The sequence below is a fragment of the Opisthocomus hoazin genome, chromosome 1 (assembly GCF_030867145.1).
Source record: "Opisthocomus hoazin isolate bOpiHoa1 chromosome 1, bOpiHoa1.hap1, whole genome shotgun sequence".
NCBI lineage: Eukaryota > Metazoa > Chordata > Aves > Opisthocomiformes > Opisthocomidae > Opisthocomus > Opisthocomus hoazin.
The window spans coordinates 149,776,617-149,794,133 of NC_134414.1; the positions used below are offsets into that span (position 1 = coordinate 149,776,617).

Genomic DNA, 17,517 nt, shown 5'->3' on the forward strand with positions numbered 1-17,517 from the left:
GGTTTGTGTTCAACCAGTCCAGCTCCTGACCTGTTCGAATCGATGTAACGTGTCGTCTTCAAAATAGCTTTGACCACCCCAGGTACATCTTCTCTGTGGGTGACGCAGATCTTCCTAGGTTACATGTGTTTTGGACAGGCAGAGCAACCTTTAGGCATCAGACGGAGAAGGCAGGGCACAAGCCTGGGCTACTTTTCTTTTGTGCAGTCCCCCAGGAAGTTGGAGGTGCACTACTGTCCTCTCCTTTCCCATGTAGGTCACCGCAGGGCAGAATGAGGTCTGTAATGTAGCTTTGTTACCTCATTGCACTTGGATTTCGTAACTCCACAGTTCCTGAACTCACCAAACTTCTGACAATGATACTAAGAGAGGTGAAGGACAGACAGATAATTGTTTTATCCTGCACACTTTTCAATCTGAAAATTATGCTTTACATCCTCTAATACATATCTCCATTTCTTGCAGTTTGGGTTAGGACTGAAAGTAAGACAGATACTCTACTGCCACTTGCAAGGGTAATAATTACCAGAGCTATTGATTCTCCTGCTGCAGACCAAGGTAACTATGTAGAGAGAAAGGTCAAAATGAAATTCCCCTCTATGATACGACATTGCCCATCGTGGATTTCACAGAGTGAAACCAGGAAGGACTCCATCAAGCAGCAGTAATTTGATCTAGATGCGCCAATAACTTGACCTGGAAGAAGAACCAGCACAGGCAAAGCGAGACCCTGGCCACATCTGTTCTGCTGTGTGCGGGCAGCTGCTGCTCTGGGGAGCTGGTTAATGTGTTACACGCTGTTAATGGGTTGAACTTTTGGCAGCTTCCCATCATGTCACTGTCCCCGTTTCTGTCAGGGTGAAGGTCAGATTATCTTCGATGACTTGATCGTCTGGGCACTGTCTGGACCCCTTTCCTGGCATTAGCCCTGGTGGGACCAGGAATGGAGAGCACAAGGGAGCAGGGTGGGTGGAGGGGGAAGATGTTCAGCGTTTGCATTCCCTTTTTTCAGATCCTGCCTGTAAGCGGGGGTTTGGCACATCCACTCTTGTTTCCCAAAACCCTAGCTCAATCTCCCGCTCCCAGCTGGAAGGAAATCAAGCTGCTCCCGCTACTCCAGCAGCCTCCACGACCAGTTCAAGAAAGATGAGGGGCTACTGGAGATAGTCCAGTGGAGGGCTACGAGGATGGTGACGGGACTGGAGCATCTCTCCTATGAAGAGAGGCTGAGGGAGCTGGGCTTGTTCAGCCTGAAGAAGAGAAGGCTGTGAGGTGACCTAATAAATGCTTATAAATATTTGCAGGGTGGGTGTCAGGAGGACAGGGCCAGACTCTTTTCAGTGGTGCCCAGCGACAGGACAAGGGGCAATGGGCACAAACTGAAGCACAGGAAGTTCCGTCTGAACACGAGGAAGAACTTCTTCCCTCTGAGGGTGACGGAGCCCTGGAACAGGCTGCCCAGGGAGGTTGTGGAGTCTCCTTCTCTGGAGATATTCCAGACCCGCCTGGACAAGGTCCTGTGCAGCCTGCTGTAGGTGACCCTGCTTCGGCAGGGGGGTTGGACTGGGTGACCCACAGAGGTCCCTTCCAACCCCGAACATGCTGTGATTCTGTGATTCTGTGATCCTCCCCTCCCTCTCCCCCCAGCTCCTGGCCGCCTGCCCGGGCTGGGAGCTGCGGCTTCCAGCTCCTCCTGACCGCCGCTTCCCGCTTCCGGAGGGGCCCTGGCCCCCAGCCCTTATCTCCTCCAGCCCCTGGGCTGTTTGCAGAGGGGACTATAAAGGGGTTGACTCGGAGAACGGAGGGGACACTGGACCAGACCGGGCGTCTGCTTGACTCGCCACGACTCGCTCTGCACCATGGGGAAGGACGGGCTGTGCGTCAAACCAAACATCTTCCTCCTGCTCCTCTTCTTTCTTCCCGGAGATGCCTCGCCCGCCGCAGAGCCGTAAGCAAGGCAGGGGGGTCTCTGGGCAGGCAGGAGGCCTGGTCTCTGTTCCTGCGCCTGCTGCTTTCTCTCGTCTCTTCTGCCTACTTAGTTTTATGCAGGAATAAGGGTGCCAGGCCTGGGTGAAGTGTCTTCTATGAAGAGCAACTCTAGTGCTTCAGGGGGACATAAAACAGTCCGTGAAACTGAGATATCGCTAAAGCTTCAGGGGAAAAAAAAAGAAAAAAGAGGGAAAGGTCTATGAAAATGCCTTTTGCTGCTTCAGAGAATTGACAGCATTTCAACAAAATTCTCTGCACAGAATTCTTTACTTAAAAGACAACTTTTTGTAACTGTTTACACGTTCAGTTTTTCTTAAGAGAAAAGCTTTTTTGAAAAGACTATGAAAGGTTTCATTTTGGGTTGACTACCCTACTCGCAGATTGAAATGCATGGAGGTGGAAGTGTTTTTTTTGACTGATAATGAGGAAAAAACCAAACAAATAACAGATCTGGCATGACCAGAAATGGCTTTGTTTTTTAACTCACAGTTTTCAGCTCAGCCAATGGAATGAAAATTCCCTTCTCACCCAGGGTTATGTGGCACTGCAAGGCTGTGACCGTTAAGGTCTGTGAGGGTATATTATGCTGCATCCCTTCTTCACCCCCTTCTGCCCTGGTTGAATGCGAAGGGAGCGTGTGTTGTGTGCAGGCGTGTGTGTGTACGGCAGGAGCAGCGCAGGGGGGGTTCTGACATCCGAGACTTTCTTCTTCAGCTTTTTGGCAATGTCTTTTCCTCCTCGGCAACGCAATGCTGTGCTGCGGTGCTTTCATCAAATGCAGGGTAAGCAGACAGCAGGGTTGGCATCTGAGGGGCCAGAGCTTTCTCCCCGCAGACCAACTGATGGACGCAAGGGTGTCAGAGCCTCCCCCACCACTAAAGGCAATGCCCTGCCTTACTTCGGAGGTTTCAGGGGCTATTTTCCCAGCTGCTTGCTGTTCTGGGGATACCCGTTGGAGGCCAGTCCTTGCCCCCCCAAAAGGGAGCACTGTTGCCATTAGGTGGTCCAGGTCTGATTCCCAGATGCAGAGCTGGGCACCAGGACACCACCGGGATGGAGGTTGCATAGGGCCGGGCAGGGACCCCCTGCGTGGGCTGAGCCACAGGGGCTTGCTTCCCTCAAAAACTGAAATTGTTTTTTTTTTTTGCTTCAGATGTGGCACCACGCTGTGGCAGTCTGGGGCCTCTGCGAGGAATGAGAGTAGTGCTGCAGAGGGTTTGCAGCCTGTAGTCAATGGCGTTTATTCGATAGGTACCGGCACTTGTGTGGCTCCTGAGTCCTGCTAACCAGTGTCTAGCGAAGGTGACAATCAATTTTTCCCCACTGGCATTGTTCAGGGTCCCTGGAGGAAGTGCTGCTGCTGCGCCAAAACCTGGAAAAACAAATCCCTTCCAGATGTTTGTATTGAGGATTTCTTGTGGTATTTTACTTTTGAGACTGGCCCCTCTGCTTTCTCCTGCTGTTACAGGAATGCTGAAAATCTTGTTACACTCCTAGGAAATGCATCTCTCTCCCCGTACAGTGAAGGCTGTAGTCATCAGATTGGTTTATTTTCTCTTTCTGTACAGCTGCTGTTGCCTTTTCCTGCTTCTCTGACCTGTCCTTCTCCCCTAGGCAGTACATGGTGCTGCTGCCCTTTCTGATACACACGGATTCTCCTGAGAAAGTCTGCGTTCAGCTGACCCACCTGAATGAGTCTGTGACGCTGAGTGCCACACTCGAGTATCAAGGGGAAAACAGGAGCTTGATTGATGACGTGGTGTCAGAGAAGGACGTGTTCACCTGCATCCCTTTCTCTGTGAGTATCTCATCCGTGTGCGCTGATCCCTTGTGCCAGGGATAAACTGTAAGGGCACTGAGTAGTAATGAACAGAGTAACACTGTGTAGGTATTCACTTCCTTCTTGGCCAAAGGTATGTTCATGTCCATCCTCAACACCCTCTGACTGCCGAGATCTCCTTAGCATACTACCTGAATGGGAAATGCTGAATCCTGGAAAGCCAGCCTCTCTCTAGAACAGCAGGAGGAGAGGCCAGGAGGAAGGAAAGGTTTTAGTATTGATGCTCCCAATGGCTCTTTGTTGAACAGCTTCTTCAAATGGCTCTACACATCATCCTTCAAAAGACAGATTGTCACTTGAGTGCCGTCAAACTAGGGTAGAGCTTTTTGACCTCAGATACTTTTTGCCTTGTGGGTATAGTACGCTGAGTTTATGTGAGAACATAGACTTGTGATTGCCTCTGTCTGAAAAAGAGAATGAAGCAGGAAATATGTAGCTTAATGTATTTGATAGCATCAGGGAGTATAACAAGTCATAGACAACCAGGAAAGTTGGTCATCTGGCTCAGAGCACAGGTTATGTCTTTGGCCTGAAGGCTGAAGAACTGTCCTTCAGGACTCTGAACAGGCTGGCATCCATGTCTGGGTTTGTTAGCTAGAGGCTGAAGACTGAATTTTGCCACTTGGAGAGAGATGTATAGAGATTAGGCATATCTGTTTTCTAAAAGGAAATGTTCTGCAAGGACTAGGGACATTATCTGAAAGTGAAGGGAGATTATTCCATTGCCCCTCTGAATGTCAAAAGGAAAAGGACAGAAAGGTTTTAGTCAGGGCAGTAAGAATTTCTTAAAATTGGGTGGGAGGCCTGTGAGTTCCTTTGCTGCACAATACTTGCACAATCACTGCACAGCAGTAGGAATGAGTAGGAATATGGGACAAGTAAAGATCAGTGTCTTGCTCCTGATTATAGTTTCCCTCACCTCTGAGTTGGGTCCCTCAGGATTATATAGTTCTCTTATTTCATGAAGGCTAGTTCCATTCAGGAAGCCTTTAAAGGTGGTCCATAACATAGTTGCCTTCTTACTCTCCAGCTTCCAAAATCAAATAGCCAGGCTCCAGTCACCTTTATCACTGTGACGGTGAAGGGGGCGACACTGCAGTTCAGGAGCCGCAAGTCGGTGCTGGTCAAGAATTCTGAGAGCTTGGTCTTTGTCCAGACAGACAAACCCATCTACAAGCCTCAACAGACAGGTACTGGGGAAGGGGTGGAGATTTGTGTTTGAAGCAAAAATGCATTACTACAACTTGGGATTGTGCTGGCCAGTTGTTGATGGCTTTCAGTGGGGGTCAGAACAGCAATCTCATAGCTGAGGCTTATGTTTGTAATGCTCCATGTGGCAACAACTTGGGGAACCCTGAGATACATGCGTGTAACTGGGGCACCTGCACACAATCCCCCTGTCACTGGGAGCTCTGTTGTTAGGGTCCATGCAGTTAGGGTCTGCATTAAAATCAGAGGAAGACTGGATATTTGTCCTATAGAGAACAGGGCCAAAATTCATATGAAGTCATGAAATAGCTTTCAAAACAGCAGCTGATTTTGCTCAATGAAGACAGAGAGAACTATATAAGCCATTTATTTCTTTTGGGCCATTGACCTCCTAAATTCGACCTGGACAGGAACTCTTGTCCTAAAAGAGACACTGAATTCTCTATCCATCCAGAGCCAAAACAAACTTTCAGCCAAGTGCTGAAGTAATTTGCTTGCATTCATCCTTCCTAAGAAGTCAGCCTAGTTATAACAAAGTTTGAAGGCCCATATGAATTCCAATGTAAAAATATGTCCTTGCAAAGCAGGCAAAAGCAACTTAAATTTAACTTTGGTCCCAATTAATGAGATTCTGATGCCCATCATCAGTAAGATGTTGACGCTGCCATGGATTTACTCTTAACATCCTCTTATTCATGTAGTTTATTACATGGGTAATATTCTAGCATGACTTAGCTTTCTAGTGAATGGAATTTCTTTAGAAGAGAACAACTCAGTTCTCTGTTGTACCATTTGTTTTTGCAACTGATTGGTGGTTGTAATGTGGAACCTCACTGTCTGCCTTTCTCCGTCAGTCCTGTTCAGAATTGTTTCTCTGGATAAAGACTTCCATCCCTTGAACGAGGTGGTAAGTATGATACTTCTTTTTCACTAGTTATTTGGCCTTAAGTCATCTATGTAGGGAAAGGGAGGAAAGAAGTGTCTTTTGGGGAGAGCGCTCAGTACACTGAGATAGTTGTGCAGTTCCTGGGTTACCTCAGATATTGTTAACAGAATCTGTTCTTCAGATTTCAGCATAAGGCTGCTTTTTGCATTCTTGGAAAGGTTTGACAAACTGCAAATGAACGGTGTTGGTGTAAACACCTCAGCAGCGAGCAAATATGCATTATCACACTGTACACCTGCTCTTATTAGTATTGCAGATCATACAGAGTTAGTAATTTCAGCTGAATTTTCTGTCTGAGACAAAGGATTGCCCTCCCTCTTGATGTACTTCGAAATGCTCCTTTGCTCCATACCAGGGACTTTCTTCTTTATCGCATCTGGTGATCAGCTTGTTCCCTGAAATGTGGTCGTAGCCCTGGTCATTTGACTCTGTTGCTTGCACTCTGTCTAAATGTGCATTCTAAATATGCTGTTTCCTTTCTTCTCTTTCTAGTTTCCGCTGGTCTATATTGAGGTATGTATAAACATTCAATTCGTGTTCACATCTATTACACCTCAGCCTGGGCAGTATAACTACCAGGTGCCTCAAGATGATGCTTGTCTGTTTTATTTATTAAGCAGGTCTATAACCTTAATTTGAGTATACAGAGCTTTAACTCATATGGTGGCAACCATGTACTCTGGGCACAGCTTGCATCTCCTTCTATTGCTCAACCCTGGGCTCCCCACACAATTCTGCTAGTGCCCCCCACTCCTGCCCTGCAGCCTCCTGAAACACTGGGGCTGGGCTGCCCCTCAGTGCTGTTGCAAGTGCTTTTTAGTTCTCGTGGCAGACTCCCACTGTTCTCACAATCTCCTTGCGGTCTCATTCTCTGTAGGACCCAAAGAAAAACCGCCTGTACCAGTGGGCGAAGGCAGAGTTGAAGGGAGGGTTAATCCAGCTGTCCTTCAACCTCACCTCTGAACCTATGCAAGGGACCTACACAGTGGTGGTACAGAAGGCCTCTGGGAAGACGATTTTGCACCATTTCTCTGTGGAGGAGTATGGTAACTGTCACTGCAGTTTTAAGTTCCTAACAGCTAGTCCTATGGGGCATGAAAACTTAATTGAACAGGGTGGTAGATCTGACCAGGATGTCCAACATGGCTGGGAAAATGTCCCTGTGTCCTCTCCCTCCCCTTCTGAGGCGTGAAGACTGAAGGACTTGAGCGACCTGTCTCCACTCCTCCCTAAGCCCCAGGCTGTGCAGCGGAGCTCTTCTGACTGCCCACCTCAGCAGGGCTCCCATCAGGAGCAGCGAATGTGCTTGGATCTGTCTGTGCTGGCAACTGCGAGTCTCACCTCCTTTCAGAGGTGATTTAAGGCCACAGACTTATCTCCAGCTGGCTACACACCTGTCAAGTGTCATGCTATGAGCCTGGGCCTCCCCTGCCTGAGGCCCAAAGTCCTGACCTTTTGGTGTAGGCTGAGGCTGTCCGTAAAGTCAGATCTTGCCTGTCCTTCCCCGCAAGCTAAGCCCATAGCTCACATTACGCTTAGTGCCTTAACCTCTCTCCAACACTCTCATCTCTGCGCCAGTTCCATCTGCTTGGCCAGAAAATGGTGTCCCAATACACACCCATGCACGGTCACCATCAACGCAGCTTCCCACCCCAGCAAGCCAGCTGCAGTCCTTGTTACATGGTCTGATGTGATCTGGCTAATGCAGCAGAGATGAGTTCTGGAAGATGAGTCTGGAAGTTCTTTGACTTCTTTCAGTTGCAAGAATGTTCCTGTGCCCTGAATCCCTCCTGGTTCTCCCAAGACAATCACCATCCTCTTCCCCTCCTGGAGTTGGCTTTGGATGTGATGTCACCCTGTGCTAAGTCATCAGGGAAGCTAAGCTATGGGGTCTTCCTGTTTTGCAAACTGGGAAGACCTACATGGTTTGGAAATGCAGAAACCAGGCTGCAGTCCCAGCTCTGTATGTTTGCAGAAGACCTCTGTTGACTTAGCTCTCTATTTTACTGTGTCCTGCTGCTGTGGGACTGATAACCCTTGTGTTATCTAAGAAGCCGCTGTATTTTAGTAGCTGGTGTAATAATCCTGTCTTCTTACCTGGCACAGTGGTTGACTGAGTGGCTGTGGTTTTCATGGACTTCAGTGGGATGTGCAGGTGACAGAAACCTCTAAAACCTGATCATTTAGATGCAAAGGCTTTCAGGACATTTCTAAGAATAGCCTTTGAGCGGCCTTCATGTCTCATTTTTTATGTTATTCCCCACCACATAGATTGTTTTCCTTTGGTTCTGCTGCAGTGCTGCCAAAATTCGAAGTAACAGTGAAAATGCCCAAGGTGATCACCATTCTCGATGAGAAGCTGAAGGTGACAGTTTGTGGTCTGTGAGTGTCACTCTTTCAATCCTTCTTGGTTTCAGATTTTTCTTCAGCTGAACTCAGTTGGGAGACTGAGATATGATACTTCATTATATTTCTCAATCCTTTTGGGGGCCCAGAACCAAACAGACTACGTCTATCATTAGACAAAAGGCAACAATTATTGCTTGGGGCACTTTGTATGCAACGTGCAGAAACATATTGTTCTTCTGCTTTTTGGGACTATTTTTTGCATATTTTTGGAGTCATAGAGGATTTAAGACCAGCTGCAGTGCTAGGGAAGAGGTCTTCAGTTTACCTGGGAATGATGTTCTAACTGTGGCTCCTTCTTGTCATTGCTGAGAGGAAACCGTAAGTGATGCAGCCGCCCTCTTTCCTTTGGGCCACCTCATTCGATTCTGCATGGCATGTTCCACACACCCCACAGGGAGAGCCATGATTTGGGCTGAAGAGCAAGCCAAAAGACCCAGAGCACATGCACAGACAAACCAGTTCCATCAGATTTGGCTGGTGGGGTAGATACTTGCAACATATTTTCCAGGGTGAGGGGTACTCTCAACTAAATCAGCATTAGGGTAAATGATTTCTGAAGACTTGTGTGTTACTCCCAGGGATGCAATCAGGACTATAAGAGTCAGTGCTCCTGCCCTGATTGCCAAGCTTGATCCTAAAATGTAATTCTTTCTGCTTTTTATTTCCTGTGATGACCCTGCTGTATCCTGGAGGCAGCTCTAGGGGAGACCTGGCTCTGCTGGGGTGAACTAGTCATTTTTCTCCATCCCTCTTACATTCCTAATGGCTTTGCTTTTCTTTCAATCCTCCCTGCTGGTAGATACACATTTGGGAAGCCTGTTCCTGGCCTCGTGAGCTTCCGTGTCTGCCGAAAGTTTGAACATGCAGCCACCACCTGCTATGGTGAAGAGGCTAAGGCAGTGTGCGATGAGTTCTCTGGACAGGTGAGTCATGGTTACTCCTGTGGGTAGAGTGATAGGAGAAAGTGTGATTTACTGAGCATGCCTTGCAGGCACAGGCTTGCACTAATAGAGTATCTCCAATCATGAGTGCAAAAAGGGGAGAGACTCCGTGTATTTTAAATAAGCCTGAAGAAGGAGAGAAGATCGGGTGCAAGATGAAATGTGAAAGGTAAAAATAGGGGGAAGGTCTGCACAGTAAGAAAGATGTGTGTAAAGGCAAGAAGCTGATGGAGAAGGAAGAGAGTAAAGAAACAAAAGAAGGTCAGATGGAGTATAGGGAGTATAAGAGAGAAGGGAGATAGAAAATATATGAGTGATGAGAGCAGAGTTGGAGTTGGCTTACACTAGAGACAGTGTGTGGAATCAGAAATTGGTGTTAGAAGGAGAAAAGGAGCAGAAACCAGGGGAAAGGTGATGCAGTTTGAGCAGGAAGGAAAGGAATACAGATTTAGCAGCAGTGATTTAAGACAGACAGAAAAAAATATCACTTTTTTCACTCTTCAGGCTGGCAAGTCTACAAGGGCAAAATTGAATGGTGTTTGAAGCATGGACAGGTTCAACAGTGCTTTCTTAATTGACGTAACCTGGGGTAACAGCAATTGTGGAACTATGCCAGGGCAAGAAAGCAAGCAGAAGACATGGTTATTGTCCTTAGGGTCTGCTACAGTATGATCCCCATAATTACCTCTGCCACTGCTGTTGTTACCTGTGCTAAAAGAAAATAGGAGCAGTGCAGTGCTACCCTCTGTTCCAGGCATCTCTTCCCTTTTCTGTGGAGACCTGCCTTGTACATGAAGATGCTGGAGAGAGGTGGCAAGCTTTGGAAATACTCTGCTAGCTGTCATCTTCTTTCAACGCACACAGAGATGTTGGTTTATGTATCACTTGGACAGCTTGTGCATTTTAAGTCAGCAGATATATTCTAATATGCCTGACGCCTGGCAAACAATTTCTGTGTGGCATACACTTGAATAATTCTCTATGCTTCTGTATGAAGTGTTTGGAATTTCAAACTTCACACACACATATACAAAAATCTTCTAGGTTGCAAACTCTTTGCTCTGGTGTTGCTGCAAGTACTTCAAAATGCTCCTTGCCAAGAGACTTATGTGCTTTGCCAGTTTTGATAAAAACAACAGAGGGAATGATCTGTGAGGTTATGGGCTTCTCTTGCAGTCCAGAGCAACGCACAGTGATGGATTCATTAAGTTGGATAAACACTGTACAAATGAGACTATAATGGTCTTGTTTGTTTTCCTCCAACAGACAGACAACTATGGCTGCATTTCTCAAATGGTAAAGACCAAGTTATTCCAGCTCAAGAGAGGCGGATATGAGAATAAGCTCCATGTGGAGGCTAAAATTAAAGAGGAGGAGACAGGTATGAGTCATCGGGATCAAAGAACTGTGTAGTAACTCCAGGAGAGGCCATTAGAGGGGACTGCCAAGTAGGAATGAGGGAGAAAAGCAGATTCTTGCTTTTCTGGAATCCTAAAGTTTTCCTACCCAGAGGCCAGGTGCATCAACAAAATTGCTTGTCCAGCAAAGGAGGGTTGACATGGAGTAAAAGTAATTCTGGTCAGGTGGAGGAAAATTAATTCTTCGTGCTTCTTCCTGCAGGAGTGGAGCTGACTGGAACAAGCTTCTCCGAGATCACAACCACCATTAGCAAAATCACCTTTGAGCATTCAGACTCCCACTACAAACCTGGAATCCCTTTCTTTGGGCAGGTAGGGAAACCACCAGAATGGAATGCCCTGAGTGCCAAATGATTGTGCTACTGAACCTCCTGGACAGATAGATGCCCCACTCTGCAAAGGTGCTGGCGCTCGGTGCTGCTAATCCCTGGGGGCCTCCTCTCCTTTGCAGGCTCTCGAGCCAGGGAACAGCAGCTGAGAGCACAGCCCTGATTCAGCTTACCCCTCTGTCATCGTGCTTCTGCTTATCCAGTCAAGTAAAATTCTGTTTATCTAGTCTCCTGTTTAGTAGGAAGCCTAATGGGTATGAGTGCATGTCAATCTCCACATCCACTCCTCCGACCCAGAGGTGGAGATAAGAAAGAGCCAAAGAAATAAGACTCAGAAAGTTTGCGGCTCTCTCTGAAAGAGATAGGTGATGCGCATGTAAAGTGCACAGCAGGCTTCCTTGTCTGACATGAGCCCAACATCCTTAGCTTGGGGGTCTATCAGTCTGTACAGGTGACAGGCATTCCTCTCCTTCTATGCTGTACTGTTTTTGCTCCTCCAGGTGAAATTAGTGGATGGGTCTGGTGCTCCAATTGCCAATGAAATTGTGAGGATTTCTTTACACGAAGGCCAACCAACCAACTACACAACGGACGAAGAGGGCAGAGCACGGTTTGCCCTGAACACTTCCACATTGTACTTCAGTTCTGTTGGAATTAGGGTGAGTCCTGCGGGCAGAGGAGGTGATGGAACGACCCACAGAGCTAGAAGGGGAATACCTCTGAAGTTTCTACTATATGTGCAAAAGCACTTAGCTTCTTGTTCCTGGTCGGTTGTGCCAACCTTGACATCAAAGTGGTGGAAGTAGCCCCACAACTCACCAGGTTGCCATGTCACAACTGCACTTAGCTTGCAATAGCAATATAGGAACAGCTAGAGATCATAATAGTCCATTCTGCTCCAAGGGATCACCAGCCCTGCCTAGACAAATCTGTTTCAAGGGTGGGTCTAACTCCCATGGTGGAGTGCTGCTAGTGCTTCACTGTCTTTTCAATTAAATGATTTCCAGGTATGTCATCTAAATATCCTCTGTGGTCAGTTAAGGCAATCTGCAGCTCTTAGGGTTTAATGTAGTATTCTGAGTTTCAAAGCTGTCCTCCTTAATTTTTTCTTTTTTTTTTCTTTTTCATGCCATGAAGAGAAAAAGAGTGTGAATCATTCACAGAAATTCTCTCCCTGGTGTGGAATTTGTTTATCTGGGAAAAATAAGTACTGCTGAGCATCCTTTTGTTAGTGGAAAATGCAATATGTGTGTAATAGGCACATTTTGTAATATCTCACGCTGGAATAGGGCAGATTGTCTAGAATTATATTTGCTCTTCTCCCTACAATTTGCTTGTCACAGATTAAAATCATTAAAAATTATCCAGAAGCTACCACTAGGTTCTTGAAATTTTCAGAATTTTGCAGAGTAAAGAAAAGGCAAGAATTCCTGAGTATAGTGAGAAAGATAAGGAAATAAGGACATGTGAGGCACATGAAATGCTGAAGTAGCACCCTTCTAAAAGTGAAATATCTTTGCCTTGCTCTCATTTTTAAGAAGACCTGGGCTCTCTCAGCTCCGAAGCTTCTGTTCAATTTAGGTTTTGAAATCTCAGGTGGAGACTTTTCTTCCTTTTCCACAGCATCTTTAGCTTGATCTTGGCACTAGTAATCTCTGAAATGAACAGCACTATCCCTTCTTCAGCACCAATAATGAGAAGAAAAATGGAAATCAGCTTCTCTTCTCTTTAACGGGATAACAGAGAGGGCAAAGTATTAGGGTAAAGAGCCCTTGAGGTGATACTGACAGTAAACAAACAACTGATATGATTCAGCTTGTTTGAGACAAACTGCAGCTTCTCTGGGAGTGAGATCATTCCCAATGATTTGCTAAGGATACCACCACCCTGTCTTGCACCTTCCAAACTCAGGGTTTTTTTTTTGTAGATTGCCTTGTTGCTTAAATACAAAAAATACCAAATTTTTAAAAGTAGGCTATGAGTTTTGGCTCCAGTTCAGCCACCTGTGTTTGAAGACCTATGTGTGTATTTTTTTCTTTTCTAGGCAACTCATAAAGTACAGCCCTACTGCTATGACCGTTCCTGGGTTGTTCCACATTATGAAGAAGGCTATGTCCAGCTAAAGCGCTTTTATTCTCCTAGTAATAGCTTCCTCAAAATTGAGCCCAAGTCTGAGACACTTAGCTGTGGCTCCTCCACAGAGATCCGGGTGCACTATATCCTGACTCCAGAGGCCATAGGAGAGCAGAAGAAAATTGTCTTTTACTACCTGGTAAGCTTGCACCTACCCTACAGTGAGGTTGTCACTGGTAATTGTAGTGGGGCTAGAGCTGGAAATTGTGGTTTGTGGCAGCAGGCTTTAAACACTTTCCCATCATCCTTTGTATGTTCTTTTCCCACAAATAGGAGGGTCTGGCTTAGGAGCAGAAGAGTAACGATGTCCCAGTACCCCTGGGTGAGCACTGGGATTCTGCTACAGGGAGGCACAGAGCAGCTGAGCGGGGTGTGAGCAGCAGACATACAGCTCAGTTGCTCTCCTGTCAGGTTCCCCATCTGTAAGGTTTGACTTGTGCATAGCCTCAATCACAGAAGGGTTTCTCTTTCCATTCAGGTAATGGCCAAGGGAATCATTAAGCAAGCTGGCATCCACATTCTGGATTTGGATCAGGAAAGTGGTGAGTTCCTCTGCTATGACAAATTGTCACTGGCCTGGGAGGTTAGGCAGCTGTGGCAGACATCAGGCTGCTTCTATATAAATGCAGGGATGCACATCTCCACGTCCTCTAAGATATGGGAGGAGTTCAAACTTTCCTTTCTCTGCCTTTATTTAGGCTTTGCATAGATTTGCTCTAATCCATTGTGCCAGCTGTCTTTCTTCTGCCACTGCACTTCTGGGGCTCCAGTGCTCCTAGGAGACACAGACTGGTGGTCCGTTTTTAGAAGCTGAACCAAAATTCGGCATGCTTATGCACTGGAAAACAGGTCTTGAAACAGGCCTTTTTCAGTAGACAGTGAGACTTACGCATCTCTGTGAGCACCAGTTCGTCCCACTTGGAAGCCTGGAGTCTCATCATGGCTAGGACAAATTTCAGCATTAATTCAAACCTAGAATTTTGCCTTCTCCAAGAGCAGGTTTCCTGTACCTTAACTTTTTGCTCCTGTTTTATTTGCTAGCCAATGGGGTGTTCTCGCTACAGCTGCCTGTACAAGCTGATACTGCTCCAGTGGCCCAAGTGCTTGTCTACACCACTGGCCCCAGCAGGGAGGTGATTGCTGATTCAATCAAGTTCAATGTAGAAAAGTGTTTCAGCAATAAGGTAAGTGTTCACTTCTTGAGGGAGCAGCCATCAGACTGCAGCACGGCCAAGCTCGTTCATTTAGATTTAGTCTGTCTAACCTCATTTATTTAGATTTACTAACACTGGACAAGCCACCTATCAACTGTTCTAAGTAGCTTCACTGCTTACTGGTTTGTGCTAGCTTGGAGGAGATCAGCTGTTGGAAAAAAGGTGCTAGCAGGGACTACACTGATAAAACCCCTCTTAGCAACTATTTGCAGCCTGCAAACTCATCCCAGCAATGAGGTGGCTGCTTCTGTGGTCACAGAGCAAAAATAAAACACATGCAGCCCCAATCCAGTGGGCAAAGCTAACACTTGTCAGATCTGTCAGCTCCCATACATCTTATCCTGTCATTTTAATTTCTCTTGTATGTAAGTGGAGATAAACCTTGCCTGAACCTGCTGAGCAACGCACAGTGGTGCTTCCATAGCAATGGTGAGACTGAGTGTAGCAAAATAAAACCTTCTTTCTGTGAGCATGTGGACCATTGTTCTCTTATAGCCCCAAACATTCCTTATGCAGAAGAGTAGATTGATGTATGAGCAGCCCTAAGAAAAGAACAACCGCAAAAATTTGCATTGGGACTTCAGAATAGTAGGTACGACATTGCTAAAGGCAGTCCCTTGTCGTGCTAAAACTCAAACTAAATGAGTTCTTGAAACTGGTGTCACTGTAGGAGCATGCCTACCTGAATTTCGTTCATATATTAAAGGTCATACTATGCACTGCGTTAAGGTCTGGGTGCAAGCCAAGTGCCAAGTCGTTTACAATGCTTAGATACTGCTTTCGTCTCTGAAAGCGTCCTGAATTCAAAGCTGCTGTCAGACCAGATAGGACAGAGTTTGGACTATCTCTATGCTAGACAGTTTTTCTAGTAGCAAGCTTGCTACTGCCCTTGTTCTGCCATTTCCTGAAGAATATTGGTTTTGCAGCCTCAGGTTTATGAGTTCACCCTGGGAGAGGTGGGGGCTGTCAGCAGAAGGCATGCTGTGGTCTGGTTGGGACATGAAGGAGACTGGCAGCTGATGCTGCTTTGTCAGGCAATGTGTTTACTCTGAGGATGCTTTGATCGTTGTGTGTCAGGGGAGGGTCTGTACTGCTGAGGAGAGGGAAGACTTATACAGGTCAGCCATCTTGTTACAAAATCATGTGAGATGGTGATGACAACAACTTCTGCTAGCAAGAACTTCCAGAGCAGAGGCTGGTAGAGGGTTGTTAGAGTTGTGAGTCAGGTTTTGGGGAAGGCACACAAGTCTGGCAAGCCTCAACCAACAGGCCAGTTCTTCAGAATCATTACCAGCCAGTAGATATTGCAGTATTGGTCCAGAGCATCACTGCTTCTCCTGTTACTAAAGAATCTCTAAGCAAGGTCTTTGCAAGCCTGTTTTTTCTCTGCATGCAATATCTGGGTACAGTACAGAGATGGACCTGGTTCAAGACCGTGCCCAGCTGCCTGAAGAGATCCAGCCACTATGTGGGATTATCTCATCACATTCACAGTGGACATAAAACCCAAAACTGCCTTAAAAGTTTTATGAGCAATTGTGATGCTGAAAGTTGCCAAAAACTGTTAGTGCTGATTCCTCTGGCACTGCAGGAAGGAAAGCCTGCTCTCCAGTAGCACAGAGGGAGCTGGGGGGGGTGTGTGTGCATGCATGCCTATGTGGGCTTTGTAAGGTTGGAAATGATGCACTCAACTGAAGGGAAAAGTTCTGCAAGGGTAGGGCATCTGTGACGTAGCTTTTCCTGTGGCTACAGGTGGACTTGAGCTTCTCTCCTTCTGAAGGCCTGCCTGCTTCTGATGCTCACTTGCTGTTCAGAGCCTCTCCACACTCCCTCTGCGCTGTCCGTGCCGTGGACAAGAGCGTTCTCCTCATGAAGCCAGAAGCTGACCTGTCACCCAGCTCTGTAAGTGCTTAGTCTGTGGAGCAACTTGAAGCCTGGTCAGAGCAAGCACAGGCCAGTGCTGGGGTGGAAACAGTGAAGAGTCGCTCTTGTCAGTGCTGACACAGGAAAGCTGCCCTGTTCCGTTTCTCTTCTTCATTCAGTGGGCGGAAAGAAGAGAACTGGGCAGCAGCTGTTTCTTAGGGGTTTTATGTGACTGTAGGGACGGCAATTAGGAAGCTCTTTTAAGGAGACTGATTCTGTTGGCCAGAGCCAAACACTGTTGTGAGTTGGATGATGATTTTTCAGTTATTCTCTCCGTCTATGGATTATTTTTCTTCGAGTAGTGTCTGGAAGTGTCAGAGAGTTTATTCCCCTCATGCCAAGCAGCAAACGACAATCCTTGACTAGGGAAAAAGGACTGCAGACAGGCTGGCCAGTGTCATATTTTATATATTTGAGCCATAATAACCAGAGTAATACGCTGTCCATAACAAAAGAGGCAGAATCGCCAAATCTGGATCTCTTTTTTGACTGCTGAATTCCCGTTGCCTTTACCACAGGGAGGACCATGGCAATGTGGATGTATGTGCAGGTGATGTGACTATTATGTTGCTTGCATCCAACTCCCTCAGTTGTGTTTTGTGACAGTGGACACTGAAAATGCCAAATGCCCTGGCTCTTTCCGCCTAGGTGTATGACTTGCTGCCAGTGAAGGAACTGCATGACTATCACTACGGTCCAGACATGCTCTCGGAGGAGCCCCTGGAGGATTGTGTCCCCTTGAAGAATATAGTTCTGAATGGGATTACCTATTCTCCAGTAGTGGAGGTGAACGAAGAGGACACTTACAGCATCCTAAAGGTATAGCCCTCTTGCATGGTTAGGGTGGAGTGGGAGAAGGACTGACAATGCTTAAGCCTTCTGGAGAATGCTTAAGCCTTCTGTGGCACGATGCAACATTACAAGAGTAAGGTTTGTGAATCTGAATGATCTGACATTAATTTTTATCCAGAGGCAAGTTTAGTGAGAGTCATAAGCTTCACCTGTCTTGCCAGCTTTGCTCCAGATTTCATGGAAAAGGGATCAGTCTCAAAGTTTTCTTCTTACAGAAAAAGCTTTGAGGTCAATTTGAAATGAGATACTAACAGGATGTAAATAATCCTGTACCATTACAGTTACCCCAGATAAAGTCCTTGAGCTGCATTGTA

General features: G+C 46.5%; 1 protein-coding gene across 1 annotated transcript in view; it reads left to right on the forward strand.

The window, feature by feature from the left end:
* The first annotated feature begins 1,775 nt into the window (after positions 1-1,775).
* Positions 1,776-17,517, forward strand: part of A2M (alpha-2-macroglobulin) — a 29,602-nt gene continuing 13,860 nt past the window's right edge. Inside the window, exons 1-16 of the mRNA XM_075441318.1 lie at positions 1,776-1,948; positions 3,604-3,787; positions 4,860-5,019; positions 5,893-5,945; positions 6,477-6,497; positions 6,862-7,030; positions 8,282-8,366; positions 9,193-9,316; positions 10,601-10,715; positions 10,955-11,064; positions 11,582-11,740; positions 13,126-13,353; positions 13,693-13,756; positions 14,256-14,398; positions 16,181-16,330; positions 17,000-17,170. Coding sequence (XP_075297433.1) covers positions 1,860-1,948; positions 3,604-3,787; positions 4,860-5,019; positions 5,893-5,945; positions 6,477-6,497; positions 6,862-7,030; positions 8,282-8,366; positions 9,193-9,316; positions 10,601-10,715; positions 10,955-11,064; positions 11,582-11,740; positions 13,126-13,353; positions 13,693-13,756; positions 14,256-14,398; positions 16,181-16,330; positions 17,000-17,170 — 2,025 coding nt within the window. The 5' untranslated portion in view covers positions 1,776-1,859. The remainder of the gene's footprint in view (positions 1,949-3,603; positions 3,788-4,859; positions 5,020-5,892; positions 5,946-6,476; positions 6,498-6,861; positions 7,031-8,281; positions 8,367-9,192; positions 9,317-10,600; positions 10,716-10,954; positions 11,065-11,581; positions 11,741-13,125; positions 13,354-13,692; positions 13,757-14,255; positions 14,399-16,180; positions 16,331-16,999; positions 17,171-17,517) is intronic.